A 24,034-nucleotide genomic window follows, 5' to 3' on the forward strand; every position below is an offset into this window, starting at 1 on the left:
TCTTATCTAATCATATCATTGCCTCTTCTGTTTTTTGTTTTTTTTTGTAAGACGAGAGATTTATTACACTACTTAATCTTATGTTTTGAAATAAATGTGATGTTCTATTTACATACTATGAATTTTTTATCTCATCCAATATTTTGAGGAGACACTGCCTCCCTTGCCACCTCTTCGGATATGGTTAATATCTATGAGGAATATGTACAGGGCTAATACCAATAGAGCAAGTGATTCAAGCATATCGCTATTCATATCTGTCATGCTTCCCATTCATTTTCCATTTTGACACATACAAGAGTGCTAACATTAACAACTATGATGGGTAAGTCAGCATGACAGCCAGAAATGTGTCAACAGCAGAATTAATCAGTGTCAAAACGCTGATTGAGATTATGAAGTGTAAGCGGGGGTGTGTGTGGGGTAACTAACAGGATCCTTAAGCAGCAACTCCACACGCCTCTCCTATTTTTACAGTACGCTCCCTCACGGCGGAGCTCCTTCTTTTAAACGCTGCGATTGTGATGATATCCTTCACACATTTATAGCGTCACGAAAGAAATGTGGGCAAAATAACAGCAGCCTTAGTATTACTCATACTCATTGAAATACTACCTAACAGGAGCTTCACAATAGAAACAGAATGTGTAATCTGAAGAGCTTTGACCCAGCTGTCTACGCTCTGCAAACAAAGTACAAAACGCATTTCTTGGTTGATGTTAGGTTACACTTCAAAACAATATTTGAAGGTTCCAGCAACCACACGTTCAATGAAACGGGCTAGCTGGGTGCATCTTTTACCCCGTCTTTCTAGCTGGGCCGAAGGGAGGAACTGGGCGTTGGTTTTTGACGATGGACTGGCAGTAGGGGGGTTGGTGGATCAGGGTCAGGGTGAGCAATTCCCTCACGCCTGTCTGCTGCTGAAAGACCGGCTCCGTCAGGCAGCCTAATGGAGACCTCAGCCCCATTTGAGCAGACCCCCTGGAGCCTACCCTCACACATCAGAGAAAACACTAGCGATGTGTGCATTTAAGCAGGGGAGCAGATATGAGAGATGAGGGAGGGTGAAAAATTATGGACAGGAGCCAAGATTTTCTATTAATGTACACCACTGGGGATCATAGATGTCTGCACAGCAGATGGACCCCCCACTTAACACATACTCGGGTGGGGGTGAACCTAAAGCCCCATCCCTGAATGTTAAACAGTCTTTACTGCGCCCACGTTTATCTTCGCATTTCAGCCACGGTGACCTCTAGGGTCATCGCTCATCATCCTCTCGACACAATCAGCCTTATCTTCTAACAGCCGTGTACGGTATTGTTCCATCCGTCAACCATAAAGAGACACGAAATCAATGGGGCATTTGCTACATAAAGCAATTGCATTCAGTTATCCGTCTACGTAATGATCTCTCCGAGAGTGTGGGCAGGAGTATAGATTATGATGTGCAAGAGGGATCTGTAGGTTGACCTCCACAGGATTCAGGATCTCGTTGTTATGTACCTACAACAGCTCCGAAATCAATACAGCTGCTAATAAGCGGTGAATACCGATGTTGGTGCAGCTGCACCCTCTTGTGGACAAGCCTGGAAAGACAATTCACCTCAACAATGACAATGTCACAGAAAAACAAAATAGGAAATGAAAGGACGAATCTGTGCTCTACATTTCACCCAGCAGTGAGAAGTAAACAAACACACACACCGTAAACGCACACCCGGAGCAGCTAGGGGTTTGATGTCTTGCTTAAGGGTTGTGGTATTGAGATTTGTATTGACATCTCATCTACAATCCCTGTCGGACCGAAGACTCGACCCCGCGACCTCTGGGTTACCATTAGGCCACAACTAACTAGGCCCCCTAAGTCGCACACTCTAACTACGATTTGCTGGCTAGCATAAAGCATGTACACTATTTAAAATGATTCCAAAAGAGGGGTTTTTCACATTAGTGCCACTGTGGAGCCGTTTTTGGTTTCCCAAAGAACATGTCAGTGAACAGTTCTTATAAAAAACTAAGTGTGAAGAGCATTTGAACCTTTTTCACTACAAAAGAACCATCAATGCCTTTGGTGTGTATGTAAACTGGCTGTTAACTACATGTCGATGTAAAGTGTGTGTGTTTGAAGGAACCAGGCAAGCACAACTGTCATCTCAAGTAGGTGTCAAGGTGGCACAGCTCACACTCATCTTGTCAAAACAACATGTCATGTCAGGAGACTGGTTCTCCAGCCTCGCACAGCCACGCAGAATCCACCAAACACACCGATCTTTTGCAAATAAGTAAGAAGTCTAACAGATTTAGAATTATTTTGCTATATATTGTTAGGAAAAGTGCCTACTTTTTCATATGTCGCTCAGGAAGATCTGTAAACAAGCATAGAAAAGTCAACAATAATAAACGTTTTAAAATGCATCTTTCACTCTAATTTATCTGGTGGTTTTTGGCACAGTTTGGTCCAAACTATATACTACACTCACGCAGAGATCTAACCTGAACTGAACTCACTTGCTTCATGTGGACAGCGTGATTGTAAACGGTGCACACGTGCAAGAAAAGCAATACCTTCGGTGGCCACCAGATGGCAGTATGTGTTCTGTGCAAATGTTGCAAAGGGAAAGCCAATTCTGGCTAGTTTCCTCCACACCTGTCTCAGGAAAAAAGGGCTACCTGCTACCTTTTCCTGTACCTCTATGTCTTTATTTATGGATGTTAATAACATGATCCGTCTCCTTGAGTAATCAATCATCACTTGGTCTAATCAAAAGAGGGTAATCAGAGAGATCTGCGGTGACTCCTTACGAGAAGAGGCAGGTTGACGAGGTCTCAAAAGGCTTTGTGGTGAACATCAACACCAATTAGTCATCATAACACTGCCAATTTTAAAATTCCGATGACCACGAATGAGGAATACGTGGCTGATTTAATTCCTGAAGCATTACTTGCCCTGAGCTCTGTATAGAACAACAAAACGATTTAATTTTTTTTTTTTAAAAATGCTGGGTTAATTATTTTTAACCCAAATGCTGGATTCAACTTGTTGGGTCATTATATTCCCTGGTGAAAAAAACAGCATATGCTGGTAGGTATGTTTTGATGCTGGGATGCTGGTTAGGTATGTTTTGGTGCTGGTTTAAGATGGTCCTTTGCTGGTTTATGCTGGTCCTTAGCTGGTTTATGCTGGTCCTTGACCAGCAACATGACCAGCAAAAACCAGCAAAGGACCAGCATAAACCAGCATCAAAACCTACCTAACCAGCATCCCAGCATCAAAACATACCTACCAGCATATGCTGTTTTTTTTCACCAGGGTTTGGATGTTTTTTTAACATTAAAGTTTTCTGTAACTAAGTTGCTGGGTCATTTTCAACGCCGCGGTCTGAAGTTCATAGTTAACCCGGCGAACAGCAGCCCTTCACCGGCTCAGATTTCGGCAACACACCAGCATGAGAATTAGCTCTTTTTTGTTAAAAAGCGATTACAGAAAACGGTTGAATACACTAAAATTAAAATTCCACTTTTAAATGTTACATTTTTTATGTCTAAAATACTTGTTAAACGAGTTTAAATGTATGTGATATTGTAAACTGTGCTGTATTCACCCAAACAAATTCAATTTGTCTTGTATTTTGTCCATGTGTTCTTGCTTAATAATAAATGTTCATCTTTTGATTTTTGCTGTGACTCTAGTAATTCTGTGTTTTTTTTTTTATATATATATAAGTTTCAGTCCATTTTAAACCAGCAATATAATAATTCAAAACAACTGACTTAACAGCTGGCCAACCAACCAACCAACTGGGTCAACCCAACCAACTGGGTCAAAATAACCCAGCATGTGTTCTGTCCAATATTTACCCAGCGCTGGGTTGCCAAATAACCCAAGTTGGGCTGTTTTTAACCCTGCAGTTTTTAGAATGTGCAAAGACAAACACAGAAACTACATTCTCAGACATTATTAAATAATAATTTTGTAGTAAGTACAGCACTTTGTAATAATCTGAGCGCTTTCTGACCTGCATAGACCGCAACTGACACATTTAAGGCCCAGATTGGCCCAATGAAGTACGGAAATTGTTAAAACAGTCCATGTGACATCAGTGGTTCAACCTTAATTTTATGAATCTATGAGAATACTTTTTGTGCATAAAGAAAACTGTTCTTTTCCATGTCAGTCTTCGACACACATATTATTACAACTAACAACTAAAACTCAGTCACATTTTACTCATAATTACTGCGTTTGCTTTTGCACAATCACTGCCCTGCTTTTGTAGGGCAGAAACCCTCATGTCTTTCCAAACATACCAGAACCTATGAGTTTTCATCACTACCCTCACTGAGTCACCCTGAAGATCAAAACAACAGTAATTACCAAGAGTGAACATTCAACACAGACAATAAAACAGACTATTATGGTTTATCTCCTGCTGAAACAAGCCTTGAGGTCTTTACAAAAGAAAAACCATGATGTGGAACAGGAGGAGGCTTATAAGGCCAGTAGGATGTTTGTACTGCACACTACACTAAGAACATAGACAGACTTGGCTAAACACTGACAGATAGTAAGCTGCTAAATGTTCCTCTGCTGCCCCAGGAGGAGCTGCTGGTAAGTGCATGCTGCTGCTCACGGATGAGCGATGGCCCTCAGCCAATTAAACAAGCCACGACAACAACTGCTACAAAACTTCAATTTGAGCGCCAGTCAGACATGGTGAAACATGGCGAAAGGTGTTAAAAAAGAGGGAATGAGAAATGAGAAAGAGAAAAAAAGAGAGGTTGTTGGGTTTAGAATTACGTTGAACTTGAACAGGAGCCTAAATTTCAGTGCCCTGACCGAATAAGGCATGCCTTCGGGTGAATGGTACTAAACAAAACATGGAGAATGAGTGGAAGCAACTTTTGAGCAATGAGAAAGCCCAGAGGGAATGTGCTGATGCATTTTTGCTCTGATGTTAAGGGGAAAATTGCAGGTAATATGGATTTACAAATGTTAAATTGTACTTTTACTAGCAAATTAGCCTAAATATTTAAAGGGACAGTTTAATATGAAAACGTTTACAGTATTAAATTATTTACCCACCCTCACATCATTTCAAACCTGTAACTGACTTTCTTCTGTGGAATTACAATGGAGACTGGAGCTTTAAACCTTCACAAAAGTACCTTTAAGTATTTTAAGTTCTTAAAGGGGACATCAGATGCCAATTTTCCACATGTTGGAATGATTCTTTAGGGTTTTCATGAAATGTCAGCAAAATACTTTGCTTAAAATTCCTTAATGGTTGTGTAAAACAGCACCATTTTCACCTTGTCAAAAACAGCTCTGTTCACAGCGATCCGTTTCGGTGCATGTCCCTTTAAATGATAATGAGCTACTGCTCATTCCTCCCCCTCTTCAGTTTTTTTGTGTATTCTGTGGCGTTACCATCAAAAACCACTGCATTCTCAGTGGCTCTGATGTCGAGAGACAATGAAGACTCTTGTTCACTTTTACAACCAACTACAAAACACCTGCACTGTTTACGTGACGTTATCGCTACAGCTGGTCGAGTGCTGGGAAAATGGCGGACAGTGTACAACTGGCTGATGGCGGAAATATGCTAATATGGGACAGTCCGTTAGCGGTCGTGGGCGGGGTCTGAGCAGTATGACATCATACTGCTTAGAAAATCAAAACAGCTTGATAATTGAGACTGTTTAGGTTTTTTTAGGGATTAAAAAGATGAGTGAATGGTCAATTTTGTATCTGATGTCCCATCTAATATGTCATGTTTGTGTGAGAACCTGACGCAAATTAAATCATTGTTTACTAAAAATCACATAAAATCATTTCTAAAAGCTGAAATGTCTGAACAAACTGTTCTTTAGAATCACATTTTTTTAATGAATTCACTGATTCAGTTAGCAAAACCAGCCTGAATGAATCGTTTAAGAACTGGAGGACATTTACACACGTTTGGAGTGACAAGCAAATAAAGAAGAAATTCTCATTTGGGGGTGGTGTATACTGAACCTTTAAAATACAAACTGAGTTTATGACATCTGTTTGTAATTCAGAATAGAAAAATGCTGAAAATGCAATAGCTGGAAAGTGTCATTATAAAACAGGCAAATAAAAAGCTAAACAGTGTTCTCGTTGAATATTTCTGTGAACTCTAAAGGCTTGTTGCATTCTTTTATATGGATCTACACATCTAATGTTACACACATCTCTTTCCAGGTGTTTCGCTTTGACAGGCTATGATCACCACCCATCTTCTGTGTGGATGGAAAGGCCTGGCATGTCAGCTCAAAACAGAGCCTCACATACAGCCCAAACTGTGCCAAAGTTTTACCACCATGTACAGTACAATCTAGATTTAGTATTACTCTTATAACCTACTAAACCACATGCGGCATGACACAGTCACGCACGCACATCTAGAGACTTTCACTCACTGTGTGTGGAATAGTAAACAGCCAATTAAAGCATGCGGTGAGTATGCGACAGGTTCTGTAGCATAGATATGGGGCCGCTGGGATGCAGTTTAGCTCTGTGTGCTGGGACAGCTGTCATTGTGTGCAACACACAGCCCAGTACTAACTGATATGCAGTAAACACGCAATGACACAGCTGATCTCAAGACAGCTTTAGGGTCCATTATAGGCTGAAGAGTTATGTCAGAAAGACTTTATTTTATATCATTATTATCTCATTCCAAACCTGTCAGGATTATTATCTCTAGTGAAAACTAAAATAGATAGATAGATAGATAGATAGATAGATAGATAGATAGATAGATAGATAGATAGATAGATAGATAGATAGATAGATAGATAGATAGAAGGACAGAGAGACATAAAGACAGACAGAAGGAAAGACAGAGAGACAGACAGATAGACAGCCAGCCAGAAAGACAGCAGACAGAGAGACAGAGAGACAGAAACTGACAGACAGATGGATAGATAGATAGATAGATAGATAGATAGATAGATAGATAGATAGATAGATAGATAGATAGATAGATAGATAGATAGATAGATAGATAGATAGACAAACAGACACAAACACAGAAAGACAGAGAGACAGAAAGACAGAAAGACAGACAGAAGGCAAGACAGAGACAGATAGACAGACAAACAGAAAAACAGAGAGACAGACAGCCAGCCAAAAAGACAGACAGAAAGACAGAGACAGAAAGATAGATAGACAGACAGACAGAAAGACAAAGACAGTAAGACAGAGAGATAGACAGACAGACAGATAGATAGATAGATAGATAGATAGATAGATAGATAGATAGATAGATAGATAGATAGATAGATAGATAGATAGATAGATAGAATGGTGACCAAGGGTTGTCAAGCTCCAAAAAGGACAAAAATCAGGACAAAACCCCAAACTTTTTTGGACAGCCTCTGGTCACCACTTTCATTGTACAGAAAAGAGCAGCATGGACATTCTGCTAAACATCTCCTTTTGTGTTCCACAGAATATCATACAAGCTGACATGAGGATGAGTGAATATTCATTTTTAGATCAACTATCCCTTTAAGATATTTCCATTGGCAGACATTTGTGGAGTAAAAATAAAACTTATGACAGACCAGATAAAGAGAATAGTAGTGGACGCAGGAAAAAATGAGACTTTGCATTCTTGCTGGTACAATTTTAATCTCTCAAACAAACCTAACGCTTAGTCAAAACCATTTCAAACGAGAAAAAACAGAACTATAACTCACAACAGAACACGATAATTACCTAAATCTGCATTCAGCAGGAACTCCTGAACACTCCCGTTTGTTTAGTGATTTTTAGTGCCAAGTGAATCAGTGAAAACAGCATCAGTCATTGTGACAGACAGCAGTGAGCCGCTAATGAATCTAAACATTTAGCTGCCGGCTGCGCCAAAGCCCAAGCCCCACTCCACGGGACTCACTCCTCACTACCGCATAATTGCAAACTCCCAGGTGCCCGTGATAACATTAAACATATTATCGCGGTTCTCGCTGTGAGATAAAGAGCACAATGAATCTGGCATTGTTCTGTACATGACTTCCCTTCCTCTCCTACCTGAGGAAAGTATTCAATCCAACACAGGCCCTGTCGACAAAACACGCAATTTTCATGCATTTTTAATGGAGCTTCTTAGAAATGACTGAATGGCTGCTCAGCAATGAAGGAGGGATGGAAAAACATGGGGGATTACTACAAAGGGACCTGTCGGTCAGCAAATTCGTGGCTTTGGAAAAAAAGGATTTCTCATTTGGCTGCAACAAAAGGTGAGGTGAGGTTCAGTGTGCGACATCAAAATTGAGGCTGATAGCTGGAGGAAGAAGAAAACGCACATCAAATTTGGTGGAGGGGGGTTTCATAATCTAGCGCAAAAGCCATCAACCAGTGGGAAAAAAGGAAAGAAACAGAGGAGGTGGATCTAGCTAATGGGACAATAGTCACTGAAGGCCCACACTGTGCTTTGGTGGAGTGTTTATTGGATGGTGTTTATATGTGGCCCTGCCATGGTGACAAAAGAAATGGGGCAGGGTTTTCACACCTCAGAGAGAGCAGGGTAACAAACAGCCTCATTGAACCTCAGGAGCCACTGGAGTTACAGGCACCATCAGCGACTTGCTGCACTGTGAGCTTTTGTACGGTTAGTTCGGTAGAAAACCAAAAAAAGCCACCTGAAGTTGTGTGCTACAGTGATTTGGGAATGGGTGTTGTTAGGCAAAAGTGAAGCTTAATTATTCTTACAACTAGTAAAATCACTCCAACAATATATTTTTGAAAACAGTAACTAAAATGTCACTAATGTTCAGTTCAATGTGATTAACGTAAATAATTACATTAATCATAAGAAAACTGAGAATGAAGTTCACAGAGATGTGAAACTAAGTAAAACATAATACAAACTTATTTTTAAAAATACCAAGCATTACACAAAGCTATGTAATAACACAAAACATCACCCTCCATTCTAAAAGGAACAGCATGTGCTGTCAGTGATGGCTAAATGACTGCATGTCTGCTGCTGAAGAACAATGAAAACTTTGCTGTGTTCAAAGTAAAAACTTAATAACCATGTCTCTTTATCTCCTAGAGGATTATGAGAAGTGTGGAGCAGCAATCATAGCCAGTAAACAAAAGAGCTACTAGCAGATAATGATGAGAATTCTGGCTGTTGTGTTGTAGAACTAACTGTAATTCACTAGCATGCCTGTGGGTGAGATGTGTGTGTGTGTAGGTGCCCGGGCGCCATCATCAGGGCTGCTCCCTGCAGGTGGCTGTTTATGTGTTTGCATATCTGTAATGGAAGGAAGAGAGAAGTCACATCTCTGCAGTTAATGAGCTCTCCAGGCAACAGCTGCCGCCATACGGGGCACCACACGTACACACACACACTCATTCAACCCTAAACCAAACCTACAAAGCCAAATGAAATCTAAGTCTCTGTGACTTATAAATTGGACACTGCTGAGTTTATTAAGATAACAGAGTGAGAGTATTTACACATAAATTTAGAGGTTTAGAAAGTATAGGTACCACAGAGTTCACAAAGTCAGCTCATCGCAAGAGTCTATATATCAGTGAGACAAAAAATACTTTCTCAGACCTACACATTTAGTATAGCTAGGTATAGGTAATATAGCTTTAGTATAGGACTGTTGAGCTAAAAATGAAATCGTAAGACCTTCGTTTATCTTCGGAACACAAATTGCCCTGAATTGCTTTCTGACCCTGAATAGACAGCAACGCAACTGCCACATTCAAGGCCCAGAAAGTTAGTAAGGACATCGTTAAAATAGTCCATGTGACATCAGTGGTTCAACTGTAATTTTATGAAGCTACAAGAACACTTTTTGTGCACAAAGAAAACAAAAATAACATTCATGAGAGTAGAACAATGCACAAAAAGTATTCTCATAGCTTCATAAAATTACGGTTGAACCACTGATGTCACATGGACTATTCTGGCAATTTAGATTTATACAGTGTTTACACACCATCAGTCAAAATGTTTTGAACAGTAAGATTTTTAATGTTTTTAGTCTTTTCTGCTCACCAAGCCTGCATTTATTTGATCCAAAGTGCTGCAAAAACAGTAAAAATGTGAAATATTTTCACTATTTAAAATAACTGATTTCTATTTAAATATATTTTAAAATGTAATTTATTCCTGTGATTTTAGAGCTGAATTTTAAGCATCATTACTCCGGGCACATGACCCTTTAGAAGTAATTCTAATATTCTGATTTGCTGCTAAAAAGCATTTATTATTATTATTATTAAGTTGAAAACAGCTGAGTAGAATTTTTTCAGGTTTCTTTGATGAATAGAAAGTTCAGAAGACCATCATTTATCTGAAATAGAAATTGTTTGTAACAATATCAATTATCATCAATTTTGTTCAATTTAAAGCATCTTTGCTAAATAAAAGTATTAATTTCTATGATTTCTTTCCCCAATGTTACAAAAGCTTTTTATTTCCGATAAATGCTGATCTTTGGAATCCTGAAAAAAAGTACTCAGCTGTTTTAAATATTAATAAGAAGAATAATTAAAAAAATACTTCTTGAACAGCAAATCAGCATATTAGATGATAATGATGCTGAAAATGTAGCTTTGATCACAGAAATAAATTACATTTTAAAATATATTTAAAAAAAGAAATATTTCACAATATTACTGCTTTTGCTGTATTTGGATGAAATAAATATAGGCTTGGTGAGCAGAAAATAATTCTTTAAAAAACTAACTGTTCAAAAACTTTTGACTGGTAGTGTATACATAAAGTGAAAATAACTTTTTAAACATCCCACCTCAATCAGACATATAGATAATCTGTTTATTATATTTAAAATATATAAAATATGTGACGTGATATGTAATACAAAAGCATTAAAACACTGAAAAGAAATTACATAATCTTTCTGTTTTGTGGCAAACTGATGCAAAATTACACTGTAATTACAAAAAGAAAACACTAAGAAAAACACTAAGAATAATAAATTACCAGTTAACTTAATGGAAATAACTAGCAGTGGTATCCAAGTGCCCAGCCATATCTGTCCCACATCGCTGTTTCAGATGTAGCTTGTCTAAAGCAGCAAAAACTTCTTTAAAAAAAATAAAAAAAAGTGTGAGACCCTATGGAGGGGCTATTGTGTTTCACTGAATAACTTCCAGGAGTCCATTCCTTTTCAGTACTCGCTTCTTTTTTTCTCCTTTTATCCAGCTCTATTTCCTCTCATCGCGCTGACTTTCGGACATGGTACACACTCATTGATTCTTCTCATTCAGTCTCCTGGGAGAGAAAAATTCCCCTGTTCCCGTTTACTAAAGTGGCGACTATTAGTGCACAGGGTGAACAGGGAAGGGCCCTCCATCTTTTAACCACACTCCAGGGGTTTGGCTGCAGAATGTGCGCGCGGAGACCACATTGATCTTTCACACACTCATTACCGCCATTTTCAATTAGAGCCTGGCACAGCTATCAGCCACTTTTTGAAAAAAAGAGGCCCTGCTTATTCTTCACAGGCTTTCAGATTCCTCACAAGCCACCTACTCAATGAGGCTCTCTATCCTGGCCTTTTCCCTCAGATAGGACAGCGGCGGATAACGCCGTTCGCTTAATACGGGTGACAACAATGCTGGGTGGGAGGAATGATTCCAAAGCATCATGGAATGCAAACACAAGTTCAAAAACACATCCCTAGCTGTTCGCCCCACTAAGAGAGGAAGTTTATAAAGCAATCCCACCGATAAAGCCGTAGATAAGTTTCAGGCTTCACAGAGCAGTAAAAAGGGGATTTAGGAATAAAACATCTAAGCAAGCCAGAGATTAAGCATTTAAGATGTTAGTAAAAGCTGTGCTTACCTGCATTGATCATTCTATGATCTTCAGGAGGCAAAAAGGAGGGAGAAAGATAAGAAAAACACTGGTTAGCATTGGTTAGTGGTAAAGCAGCAAACATTGGAGGGAAATCGTGGGATGGATGAAAATGGGATGGAATGAAGTGGGACATAAAAGCTCAAGATAGAGAGGCCACATCTGATGAAGCTAAATGTCACATTCCTCACCTGCGTACAAACAAAAACAGATTACCTACTGTCTGTGACTGCTTACGTATTTAAGAAACTCTAGGATTACAATCACAACTGCGAGAAAATGTATAATATATCAGTAACTAGTGTTAATACATAAAATTAAAAATACTAACACAAGGGTGAATCTTATTAAAGCTAAGCTGATGTCAAAACAAAATAAAAAGAAAAAAAATGAAGAAATTTGGCATAAAATTAATTAAAAAAAATTATTTTCTATGCATTTTAGAACCATCAAAATGACTAATATGACAATATATATATTTTTTATAATTAAACAATATTTTTAATATGAAAAAGTGTATTAAAAAGTGGAATAGAATCATTTTAAATTCTAAATTGTATTCCGTATTATCATTTATACACAATGGCAGTAGACTGCTTATTTAAAAGTGTAATTAATTTTAATAACATAATAATATGTAATAGCTGAATGCACTAAGTCCCTTTGGATAAAAGCATCTATCAAATGCATACATTTTGGTACAAATGCATAAAAATCCTTATTTTAACAATATTGAAATGACAGTTTGAGGGACAATTTGTGCTTAACTGCCTTGAATGCCAAAAAAGAAAAAAAAAAAAAAAAAGAAACTTATTTTTGATTTGGGGGTCAAATGTAGTGTTTCAATAGATCACAAAACACAGATCGGATCATTTTTTGGATCAGCAAGAAAAAAAATTCAATATAGCTTTTCATTTATTACTTAAAGCAAAGTACTTATTCGATACCACAGCAAAAACTATTGCCTAACCAAGAATGATCAAACATGACTGAAGACAAGTGAACAGCCAGTAAAAAACAAGAACAAACAGCCTACACAAATTACAAGCATAGATAAATACAACAGAACAAAGAAATAAAGTATTCAGGTACAGAAATGTAATAATTAAGTGTATATTAACACTGCATAAATTAAATATAGATTCATATTTGTGAAGGCTGTGTTTGATTAGTGTTAATGACAGCAACAGGTATTTATAGGCTGCTGTCCCTTTAAGACCTGATGCACAGATCTAATATAACAATACACAACCAGCTGTTTTTGAAATGAATGTCGAGATGGGTATTTTGTCATAATTTTATGTGTATGTGTCTGTGTAAAAAGAAGGAGATGCAAAAGAGGATTTAGTCTGGTGTTCGTGCGTCTGAAATGCACCTCTCTGGAAACAGCACGGGATTTCCGAATAGCGTTTTCTTTCACCTCTTCTTGCACTGGAATGGTTTAAAATCACTTGTGTTTGTAAACACTTATGGGGGTCGACCGATATGTGTTTTTAGGGTCGATACTGATTATTTTTAACCAATATATATATGTCTGAGGTAATAATGAAAATGATTACCAAACTTAAGAATAACAAAGGCTCTGACAAACACTCTCTTTAAATGCTTTTAATTATTTTATTGGCAAATTGTTTTTTAAAAGATTTTATCGGTTTAATATCGGTTCCGATAACTGGCCAATAATCGGTTGACTCCTAAACACGTACAAATTACATACTTTTACTCTATTATGGTTAATTTTTGCAATGGAATTGAATCCGTGGGTCACATGTGTGCTGAACCTTAGAGCCTGATCCATACCGATCACGGATCAACTACAATCTTTTCAACCCTTGTACAATGTACAATGCAACCTGATTGTCTTTGTAAGATTCACCCACATCCTTTATTTTACCATAATCACTGCTGCTTTTCCAGACAAAAGACTAGCTAAATCATCACGTTTTCAGCAGCTTGAGATCACTCCATTAGGTGAGTGAAGCACCTGGCCGACTCGCAGGCACACATACTTGTTCCATGCGCTCACGCTGTCGCCATATCAACCTCCGCTCTGATGCAGATTATGGGTAACTGACACCGACTGCAACCAGGTCTCATCTATAAAGCATGAGTGTGTGTGCCAGAATGAATTTACCTACGCAAAATAAAGCCGGCAGCCACTCCACAACAGACCATTACTGAACCTGCCATAGGCAAAGCCTTTAACAACAGGTTCTGACTCACTAAACCTTCACTTAAACCTACACCTGTGACAGTTGCATTCACATCATTATTTCATGGCAGGTCTCAGCTAAGCAAACCGGGTAAAATCTGTTTTTCCAGTATCTCCCTCACTTCATCTATCCTGCTGTTTCAGACCACTAAGACCTGTAGATAATTAGATGGACTACTTTTATGGGCTATGTTTGGTCATTTTGGAGTTTGAAAGCTCCAGCTCTTGTTCATATGTGTTATATGTGTAAAATAGATAAGATAATAAGCAAATTAAGTGTCTTTTCTACTTCACGTGTTTATGACTCACTTGGCTTCCAGACAGTGGTGAGCTTGAGTCTGAGCTGAAAGGAAATGATGGAGAAGAAAACAATGACTCACTTATGAGCATCTTGGCTATTATAACTTCTGTAATCCGGCATCGTTATAAGTACAGTACATGAGCATTCAATATGTTCGCAGCAGGGGGCTTCCCATCAGACAGGAAGGTGGGGTGCTTTCTTCCACACTGCATGCAGCTTTCGTCACAGATCGCAGACACAGTATGTAAAATCAGTGCTAGAAACTTGTATCTGTATGTCTTTTGTGGACCGTGAACTTTTAAACTACACCACAAGAAGGAGCACTAGAGAAATGAAGTGGAATTTAAATAAAGTTCAAATTGACCAAATTTGACATTATTACCATTTAGTTTTAAATACTGGTCAGTAAACTTACAATTCAAAAACTGTACTGAATATGCGCTATTTTGCATACAAATTGTTTTGAACACAAACCCACATCTATCAAAATTAGTCTGTGACAAATATTCTGGGCCCAGTGGGTTTGGCGGGTCACATTAAAAGTGAAAGAGTCTAAAAGTTGCTTGGGAGTCACAGTAGAGAGGGCACTTGAACTCCACTGCAGCATTAATACAGAAAACAAAGAGCTTATTGAACTTGCAGGGGGGCATTTGTATCACCGCAGAGCAGTACAACTCCAGTTTCCCCTGAACAGGCCCCCAAACACTGAGGTCTGCCAGGGAAACAAGTGCATGGATAGAGGAAAAGAAGACAGAGAAGACAGTTGCACCCATGTTTTTACAATGGCACACTCACAATAAGAAATAACTGGATATTTCTGAATACATTTTACAGCAAACAACATAGCAGAGCCTTTTATGTAGCATTTTCATTTCCACGTCTACTAAATCTAAGGTTATCTACTTGCAAGTGCAATCTCTGACAGCAGGTGACGTGACAGAGACAACATCTGAATTTTATATTTAATATTCATACTTTTTTTTCCATTACCAAATGCAGTACCTACTAAAAGCATGTGATTTCGGAGAGATCTCGTCTTTTTTTCTACCACCTAAACCAAATAGCAGCTAGTAAGTAGCAAATCGTGACTTTTCAAGTGGGGTCTTAAAGTTTCACTTCGGAAAGAACCAAAAGCAACATCATTAGCTCGCTGTCACAAGAGAAGACAACTCTGTAATTTATACAGACCGTGGATCAATTACCCTTTCCTGTGACACTGCTAACTCTCAAATGCTACTTGTGCTATCTATGCGTTTCAGACCCTCCTCTGCTGCAGTAGCCTTGACACTACTTAACTCTAGAGCTAAAGGTCATGGACCCCATTTGCATTTGAGAGAACTTCTGAGACTATTCTACATTAAGTGCCCTCTACATTAGATTGCCTTCGCATTTAAGACTTTTCAGACTTTCCTCTTTATGTAAATCAGCTCATTTTTTGGCTTGACATCACATAACTGAGTTAAGCGGAGCCATGAAGTCATGTGGCTTAGCTATTCTCCATTCAACTATGTTCAAGTGGGGCAGCCTTGGCAAAAAGTTTGATTCCATTGTGCATTTGTGACCAAACAATCCTGTTAAATCCTCTTAAACTTAAACAGGCCTTGAAAATAAGCAGGTAGCATAATACGGGTACATAAAGAACAAGCCACAGCCTTTTCAAACACATACTGCTTACACAAAAACTAGAGCTGGCTAGAGGCTAGAGCTGTACCAATATGATTGATAGATCAAGTGGTTTGACAAGTGGATGGACAGATATACAGAATTATAGACAGACAGACAGATAGGCAGAGAGACAGATGGACAGACAGATAGACAGATAGCTGGATAGATAGACAGGCAGTTAGACGTACGGTCTGATAGATAGAGGGATAGACAGACGGACAGATGGATAGACAGACATTGAGAGTGATAGACGGACAGACAGACAGACAGACAGGTAGACAGTTAGACAGACAGTGGGATAGACAGACAGACTGATAGATGAATAGGTAGATGGACAGACAGGTAAATAGATGGATAGACAGACAGAAAGGTAGACGGTTAGACAGTGGGATAGAGAGACAGATTGCCAGACAGACAAATAGATAGATCAGTAGATGGACAGAAAGATGGATAGATAGACAGACAGATAGACAGATGTACAGACTAATAGACAGACGGATAGATAGATGGATAGATAATATAAATGACTATATAAAACCAACTATTAAATTTTAAAAATAGACAGATAGATGGATAGACAGACGGACAGACAGATAGATAACTGACAGACAGATAGATAACTGAACAGACAGATGGACAGACGGACAGATAAATGGATGGATAGATAGACTGATAGACATATAGATAGCCAGACAGACAGACGGATAACCAGATAGACAGTCCGAAAGACACAGATAGACAGATGGATATACAAATAGTCTGACAGACAGACAGATGGATAGACGGACAGACAGACGTACAGACTGATAAAAGGACGGATAGACAGATAAACAGACATGCAGATATAATATCCAGCTATCTATCTGTCTATCTATCTGTCTGTCCGTCTATCTATCCATCTGTCTGTCTATCCATCTAACTACCTGTCTATCTGTCCATCTGTCAGAAAGATAGATGGATGGACAGACGGATAGACAGACAGATAGACAGATAATATGAATGACAATATCAAACATAAATGTTACATCTAGAAAAATAATACATAGTGAATAATACATAGAAAGACAGATCATTTATTTACATACAGTACATACTTGGAATTTACAAGGAATGTAAAAAACTGGCCTTGAGTTTGAATAAAGAGTTCAGACATGCAGTGGCTTGCATGTGTCTTTTCCCGACAAATCTCATGAAGACACTGCGCATTACTGCTGTGCTGAGGTCCACCTTCATTTGCATTCACAGCCAACAGGGGGTATAACTATATGACATGGATGGAAATGCAAAAGGATCTCTTTCACTCAGAGCACATACTCTCACAATACTGCAATTTCACGCTATACAGCTCTAATTCCCAATCATTTTAGGACTGTCTTGTTTCATTTAGTGTGAGTGGTCAGATTAAATAATCCATCTACAAGGCGCCACGAAGAGAAAATCTTGGCCTTTAATCAGTTTAAATAAGTGAGAGGTTTCATATCCTCATAAATCAGTGTATCTGGACACAAATTATAACTTTGTGACAAGTTGCTCACTCACTGGCAGCATACAAATTTAAGTGATCGATTTAGCGAGGCTACAACACAAATTCGATTTACTCCAAGCTATAAATCGCAGTAAGACACTGCGGCTCATTAAAAGCAGCTAGAGACCGTCCAGGGTGAATTATTTTGAGTTAGACACACAGATTCAAACAGTGGTCATGACGCAGAGCTTCTGAAAGCCCTCCAATAGAAACCTCCCCACATCACAGCACATCATGCCTGGGAGCAAAGAGACAGCAGGGTTATCGGCAGCTTTATGGGGTGGATTCCTACAGCCTGGTCTTCTGTGAGTGATGATGGATATACCACACACAGACAAGCCAGAGAGTGTCTGTTCTCTTTATATTCAGTGGGAAAGTCAGCCAAGACAGACAGATTACACATTTCCCAGGATTCACTTCTTTACCATCAAAACTGTGAGACATTTGGGAATTCTGGAGCAGGGGCTTTCAAATTGGCTAACTAGGGTGTGTATAAACCAAGAGTAATTTATTTGTATAAATTTTATTATATATACCATTATTTTTTATATATATATATGATTATATTATATTACAATTAAATTATATATACAATTAAATATATATATAAAAATATTATATAAAAAATATATTAAATATATATAAAACAATATTACAAATATAAAAAAAATATATATATATATTAATTTCTGGCACCTATAAGCTGGGAAAGTGCTCTGGAAAATGTATTATATTATATTATATTATATTATATTATATTATATTATATTATATTATATTATATTATATTATAGTTACATTATTAAAAACTATCAAAATAGAAAGAAACATAAGATAAAGTGAAAAAATATATATAAATACTAAGTTAATACTAAATAATTATACATGTAAATATATAGATACTATTATATTTTGGTCCTCATTAGTTTTTATTTATTTTATTTTTTTATTTTATTATTATTATATATTTTTTACAGGGCTATCAAAGTTATTGTGTTCACTTACGACATTAATTAATTTAACAGATTTCATATTACTGGTTACCAACCCTAATAGTAAGAAAAAAAGGCATGCTGTTAAATTAATTTTATAATTTGCTTTGGCATCAGCACAGTTAAAAATACAGTACATACCTCAAATATTACATTATAAAATAAAATAAAATAAAATAAAAACTTTTGGCACCTGCATTATTATATTATATTTTTACATTCTAAAAATAGAAATAAATATAAGATAAATATAAGGTGTAGTCACCAATTACAAAAATGATAAACACTTAAGTTAATAATAAATACGCCCTAGTAGATTAAAATATATAGTTAGCGTAATATTTTAGTCCTCAATGTTAGAACATTTTAAAGTTTGAAAGCCTCCATTCTATGGTAATGAGTTAGAGTCAAGTGAGAGGTAAAGGTTAAAGGGCGGAGAGCATTCTGGGAAGTCGCGTTCCACAGTCTCACAAATCTCATTACACACTAGCATGCACTGACAATTTGAAGACTTTAGGTAAAAGAAGGAAAGAAAAGGGGCTGCTAATTCTCTCACTGGCACCTTGCACTAGCTGACTGAGCTGAGAAACTTCCTCTAAGGCATGAATCAGATATAATCCCAAATAAACCTGCAAAAACATCCACAAGTCAGAGGAATTAAAGCTGAACAATTTAAACAAAATGTCCCACTTTCTGCATGACATGTTTTCATTAGTGTACGCTAACACTAAGCCTTCTCAAATGAAAAGGTGCCCACAATGACACTGCATTCTTTCTGGACCTCCCTCTCCCCCGCCTCCTGGCAGGATTTTATTACGCTAATCATTTTTCATGCGCTGTGCTAACGAGGGTGAATCCACTTGTGAGAGAGCAGCTCCATGCCTCCAACCAAATAGACTCATTTAATGGCACTAAAACCCCTGCTATTACAGCAAACTGCTTTTAATCTTCCCAATCAAATGGAACATAAATTTGTCAGTTCCGCTCGGGTGTCCTAGCAGCCGTGAGGGCACGACCTACCATTACAATGAATCAGCACGACCCCAGGCGATATACAAACGCAACCACACACAGCCTGAGGATGACTGGCTTATTGGGGATCGTAACTAAATTGAACTTTTGGGATGTTGATGTAGCTCCCTTGCACGTAAGAACAAGTTGGAAATTGTTAGTTATGCCACATTTCTGTTTAACAACACATCTAGAGTCATAAAAATTTCACCACTGGAAGAATTTCTGGCCTGATTCACAGTGTTCGGGTTCACACTAGTGAACAAAAGTGTCTGCAAAATGAAAATTATAGCTAGGATGATCTATTATGCTTTTAGCAGATGCTTTTATTATCACACCGTGTATGTAAAATAGTTAACGCTAAAATTTAAAATCATGAAATCAAATTTCAGTTTAAACTGTTCGTTCCAATTTAACAATTTATTTGCATTATCATGGATTATTTGTGTTATCAATGCAATTATTACAGTAGGTATGATGTATATTATTAAATACACTGTAAATGAGTGTAATTTTAACTGTAAAATATTGTAAAATGCTACTGAAAAAACATAATAGGTTAACAGTAAGTTTCCATACTATATACAAGGAAAAACTGTAAAAGATCTAACCAGTCATTTCATGTAATTTTACAGTAAAATGTTGTTAATTGCAAAGCTTTGACAAGTAAAAAAGAACAAACCAGTCAAAAACTGTAAACTTAAATTCCCTGAAATATATATATTTATACAACAGTTATTTCTGATTGGCTAATAAGTTTCTGATAATATAATATTACTGTTTTTGTGTCACAGAATGTAGTTTTAAGAGGTTTTCAGGCGAGAATGTATTTGCTTATAGTTCAAATATGCAGTTTGTTAATATAGATAATGTCTGTTGCAAAATTTGCATCAACAGTTTCGGATATGTGAGCTCCAGGGCGTCAGCAGCCATTCTGTGCTCATGAATCCGCCCGAGAGCAGTCACACCTCGGCCAGATCTTATGGAACTTATCACTGGCTCTGATGTCTCTATAGTGGTTAAACATGAGATAAAGTTCATTTTGAATAAATCTCACAAGCAGTCTTTGGTCTCATTAATATATTATTTGTTCCAGAGCAAATAGTTTTGGCAAATCTCATCATGTTTATGTAAATTCAGTGCTGTATATCAGAGCGCTGCCTTTGTACTTTTGACTGAATTGCCTAGCAGCTTTTATGATGGCTGCTGTTTATTAAATATTATTATTCAATAAATAATGTTTTAAATAAATAATAATAGTATTTAATAATAGTGTTTAGTATTGAGAAACTGTTTTTATGAATCAGCAGTAAATACCTTTATAGTGAGAAATAAACGCTTTTGTAAACGGAAGTTATTTTTACTTTCAACAACACAGCAGCCAGCAAATGCACTGAGCGGCGCTGTCATCAGAAATCACCCCTAACAGATGAAATGATGTTACGACAAAGATATCGCTTTTCTAAGCAGATAGTCAAACTAATGTTTTATTGTGAATATGAGATTGAGCTGAAGAATGAATGCTGTATCAGATTCAAATAATCACACTCGCCAAGTCCATGTCTCTCCCATAATACTCTACTACACATAATACACTAAGTTTAATACAGTAATACAATAAGCTTTTAATGAAATAACTCCATGTTTCTTCGTTACTAGTACTAAAGTGACGTTTTGGAATTAGTAAGGGAGGCTTGTTAAACTGCGGTTAAACTGTCGAACTGAGATCTGAATCCATGGTGGAAAAAATCTAATATCTTAATATGCTTATTTGGTGCTCAGAAAACATTTCTAATTATTATCAATGTTAAAAATGCTAATATTAATGCTGCTTAATGTTTTTGTGGAAATCTGCTTTATTTAAAAAAATGATAAACATTGAAGCATAAAAAGAAAAAAATCTAAATAAGACGTCATTTTTTTTATTAAAATGCGTTTGTTGAATATAATTAAAATATAATTAAAAATAAAAGTCGATTGCATTCTTCAAGACTGCAAGATCGCATTTTTCTGAGTATAAAGCCATGCCGAAATTGCCCATCAAAGTTAAAAAACAAATAAAATATCATATAAAAAAAAAAAAAAAAAATCAATCTCTAGCAGATCCCAAGCATGCATAAGCATGAGGTCAGGTACGGATGATTAAACTGCCTCGCTTTTCATCAGACCTGATTAGAGACGTGGTCTGTCTCTCTCTCATCTGCTGACAGATAAAGCAGCCCCTTGAAAAGGTTGCAATCAATCTTTATCATTTTGTCTTGTCTTGTAGTTCAATGAAAATTAATGGAGTCTGCACCTTATTTATTTTCTACTAAAGAAAACAGTGTAAAAAGACGTTCAGCTTAATGGGGTGAAGCCACCTTTACTCATCATACAGCGGCATTAATTTGGAAATCCAACTCTTCCGACTCCCTTCCAAAAGGCTTTGATCATCTTTAGGAAATGAAAATAACGTAAACATGTGATGTACCACAGTACGTAACCGATGTCATTACCGAGTCGCCCATTAGAGGCGCTACAATACTAAAGGCCCGGAGGTGCACTCAGCATCCCGTCTGATAGAGGTCACCTCCGAAGCAATCGCTCTAAGTGTTCTCGCTGGCAATAAAGAAGGAGATTAAACACAGGCGTTAGCTTCAGTCACTGGACAGAAGACAGAAAACCAATCTAGCAGAAACAGCTCTTTTTTCTTTCCTGGGCTTCTGCACTGTCAGAGATTGTTACTTGGTATCTCTTCTTCCTTCAGTGTATCCCCTCCATTTTATTTACATAATCCAAAGTAAGACCCTCGACCCGTTGACAGATCAAAGGGTCATTATAAGTAATGCCGTTTCAGCGTCGCATTAACCTAATGAAAGCAGTGACTCATGGAACGCTTCCCAAGATGCACTGCTGCTCTTTCCGTGTCTCCCCTCTGAGGTCAGCAATACTGCTTAGAAGTTCAAAAAGAAGCGGATAACGGAGGCGGGTGCTGAATCCATAGTCTTTTTGGCACCTGCACTGCATGCAAACTCTCTTTCGCTTACTTTTCCTCTTTGCGTCTGACTTTGTCAATTCAGCTCTGATTAAGTGAAAGGTCTGAGGCGTCTGAAAGCAGTGCCAGCTTTGTAGAGCCATAATAGAGCTGCTTTTTAGAGGGCAGCAAAGTGCCATTTCGCATACCTTGGAGAAAGAAAGATCGCCAAGTGACTCATATGCCCACCGAGAGGCTAAATGCGGTATAAATGACAGCATTAGACAGTAATACTAGAGGACTAAAAGAATGAACATCGTGAAAAAAAAAATGACAAGCTTAGTGACTGGACTAAAGGACTGAGTAATGACCGGAGAAGAATTGTCACTCTGCTAAGTAGGTAATCACACAGATTTCAACCTACTTAAAGCTTGGTGACAATATACAAATAGTGTCTGAAAGATTAAAGGCAGTATTTTCTTGCTGAAATATGAATTTGACTGTCAAAACTATGATTATCCATCCCTTACAAAGAGCTGGAAATCTTTGCATTCATGTTCCAAGATCAAGTAAAAAGTAAAGACTGTTCAATTCACTATAATAAAATTAAAGAAAGAAAGTCTAAATACTTTTGGCCATGTAATATACTTGATAAAAATAAATAAATAAAATAAAATAAAATAAAAGGTATCAAAAGAAATAAAACAATTAATAAAAGAAAGTCTAAAAACGTTTGGCCATGTTAGATACTTAATACAAAATAATAAAAATAAAATAAACAAAACAAAATTAAACAAAACAAAAGATGTTAAAAAAAAGAAAAGAATTAATAAAAGAAAGTCTAAATACTACTACTTTTGGCCATGTAAAATACTTGATTTAAAAAATAATAAATAAAATAAAATAAAATAAAATAATGAATAAAAGAAAGTCTAAATACTTTTGACCATGTAAGATACTTGTTTAAAAGAAAAGAAAAGAAAAGAAAAGAAAAGAAAAGAAAAGAAAAGAAAAGAAAAGAAAAGAAAAGAAAAGAAAAGAATACTTTTGGCCACATAAGATACTTGATTTAAAAAAATAATAATAAAACTAAAATAAAATAAAATAAAATAATAAATAAAATAAAACAATTAATAAAAGAAAGTCTGAATACGTTTGACCATGTAAGATACTTGATACAAAATAATAATAATAAAAATAAAATAAAATAAAACAAAAAACAAAAGGTATTAAAAAATAAAAGAATTAATAAAAGAAAGTCTAAATACTTTTGACCATGTAAGATACTTGATAAAATAATAAAATAAAATAAAATAAAAAAAGTCTAAATACTTTAATACTTTTTTTTATAAAACAAATAATATTCCTGGGTATTTCAAAAAAGACCATAGCACATTGCAACAGCACATTGAAAAAAAAACAAAAAACGAAGTAAATAAATAAATACATACATACATTTTTACTACATCTTTACCTCAAATGTCTAAATAACTAAGTAC

At 36.8% G+C, this 24,034-nt stretch overlaps 1 protein-coding gene across 7 annotated transcripts in view; it reads right to left on the bottom strand.

The window, feature by feature from the left end:
* The window catches only part of agrn (agrin), a 305,226-nt gene that overhangs the window by 214,946 nt on the left and 66,246 nt on the right, over nt 1-24,034 (bottom strand). For 5 of the 7 annotated variants that reach the window (XM_051097123.1, XM_051097122.1, XM_051097121.1 and 2 more), the window contains exon 3: nt 11,865-11,885. The exons of the other annotated variants lie outside the window; for them this stretch is intronic. In XM_051097123.1, coding sequence (XP_050953080.1) covers nt 11,865-11,885 — 21 coding nt within the window. The remainder of the gene's footprint in view (nt 1-11,864; nt 11,886-24,034) is intronic. 7 annotated transcript variants of the gene reach the window in all.

Source organism: Labeo rohita, chromosome 23, assembly GCF_022985175.1.
Source record: "Labeo rohita strain BAU-BD-2019 chromosome 23, IGBB_LRoh.1.0, whole genome shotgun sequence".
NCBI lineage: Eukaryota > Metazoa > Chordata > Actinopteri > Cypriniformes > Cyprinidae > Labeo > Labeo rohita.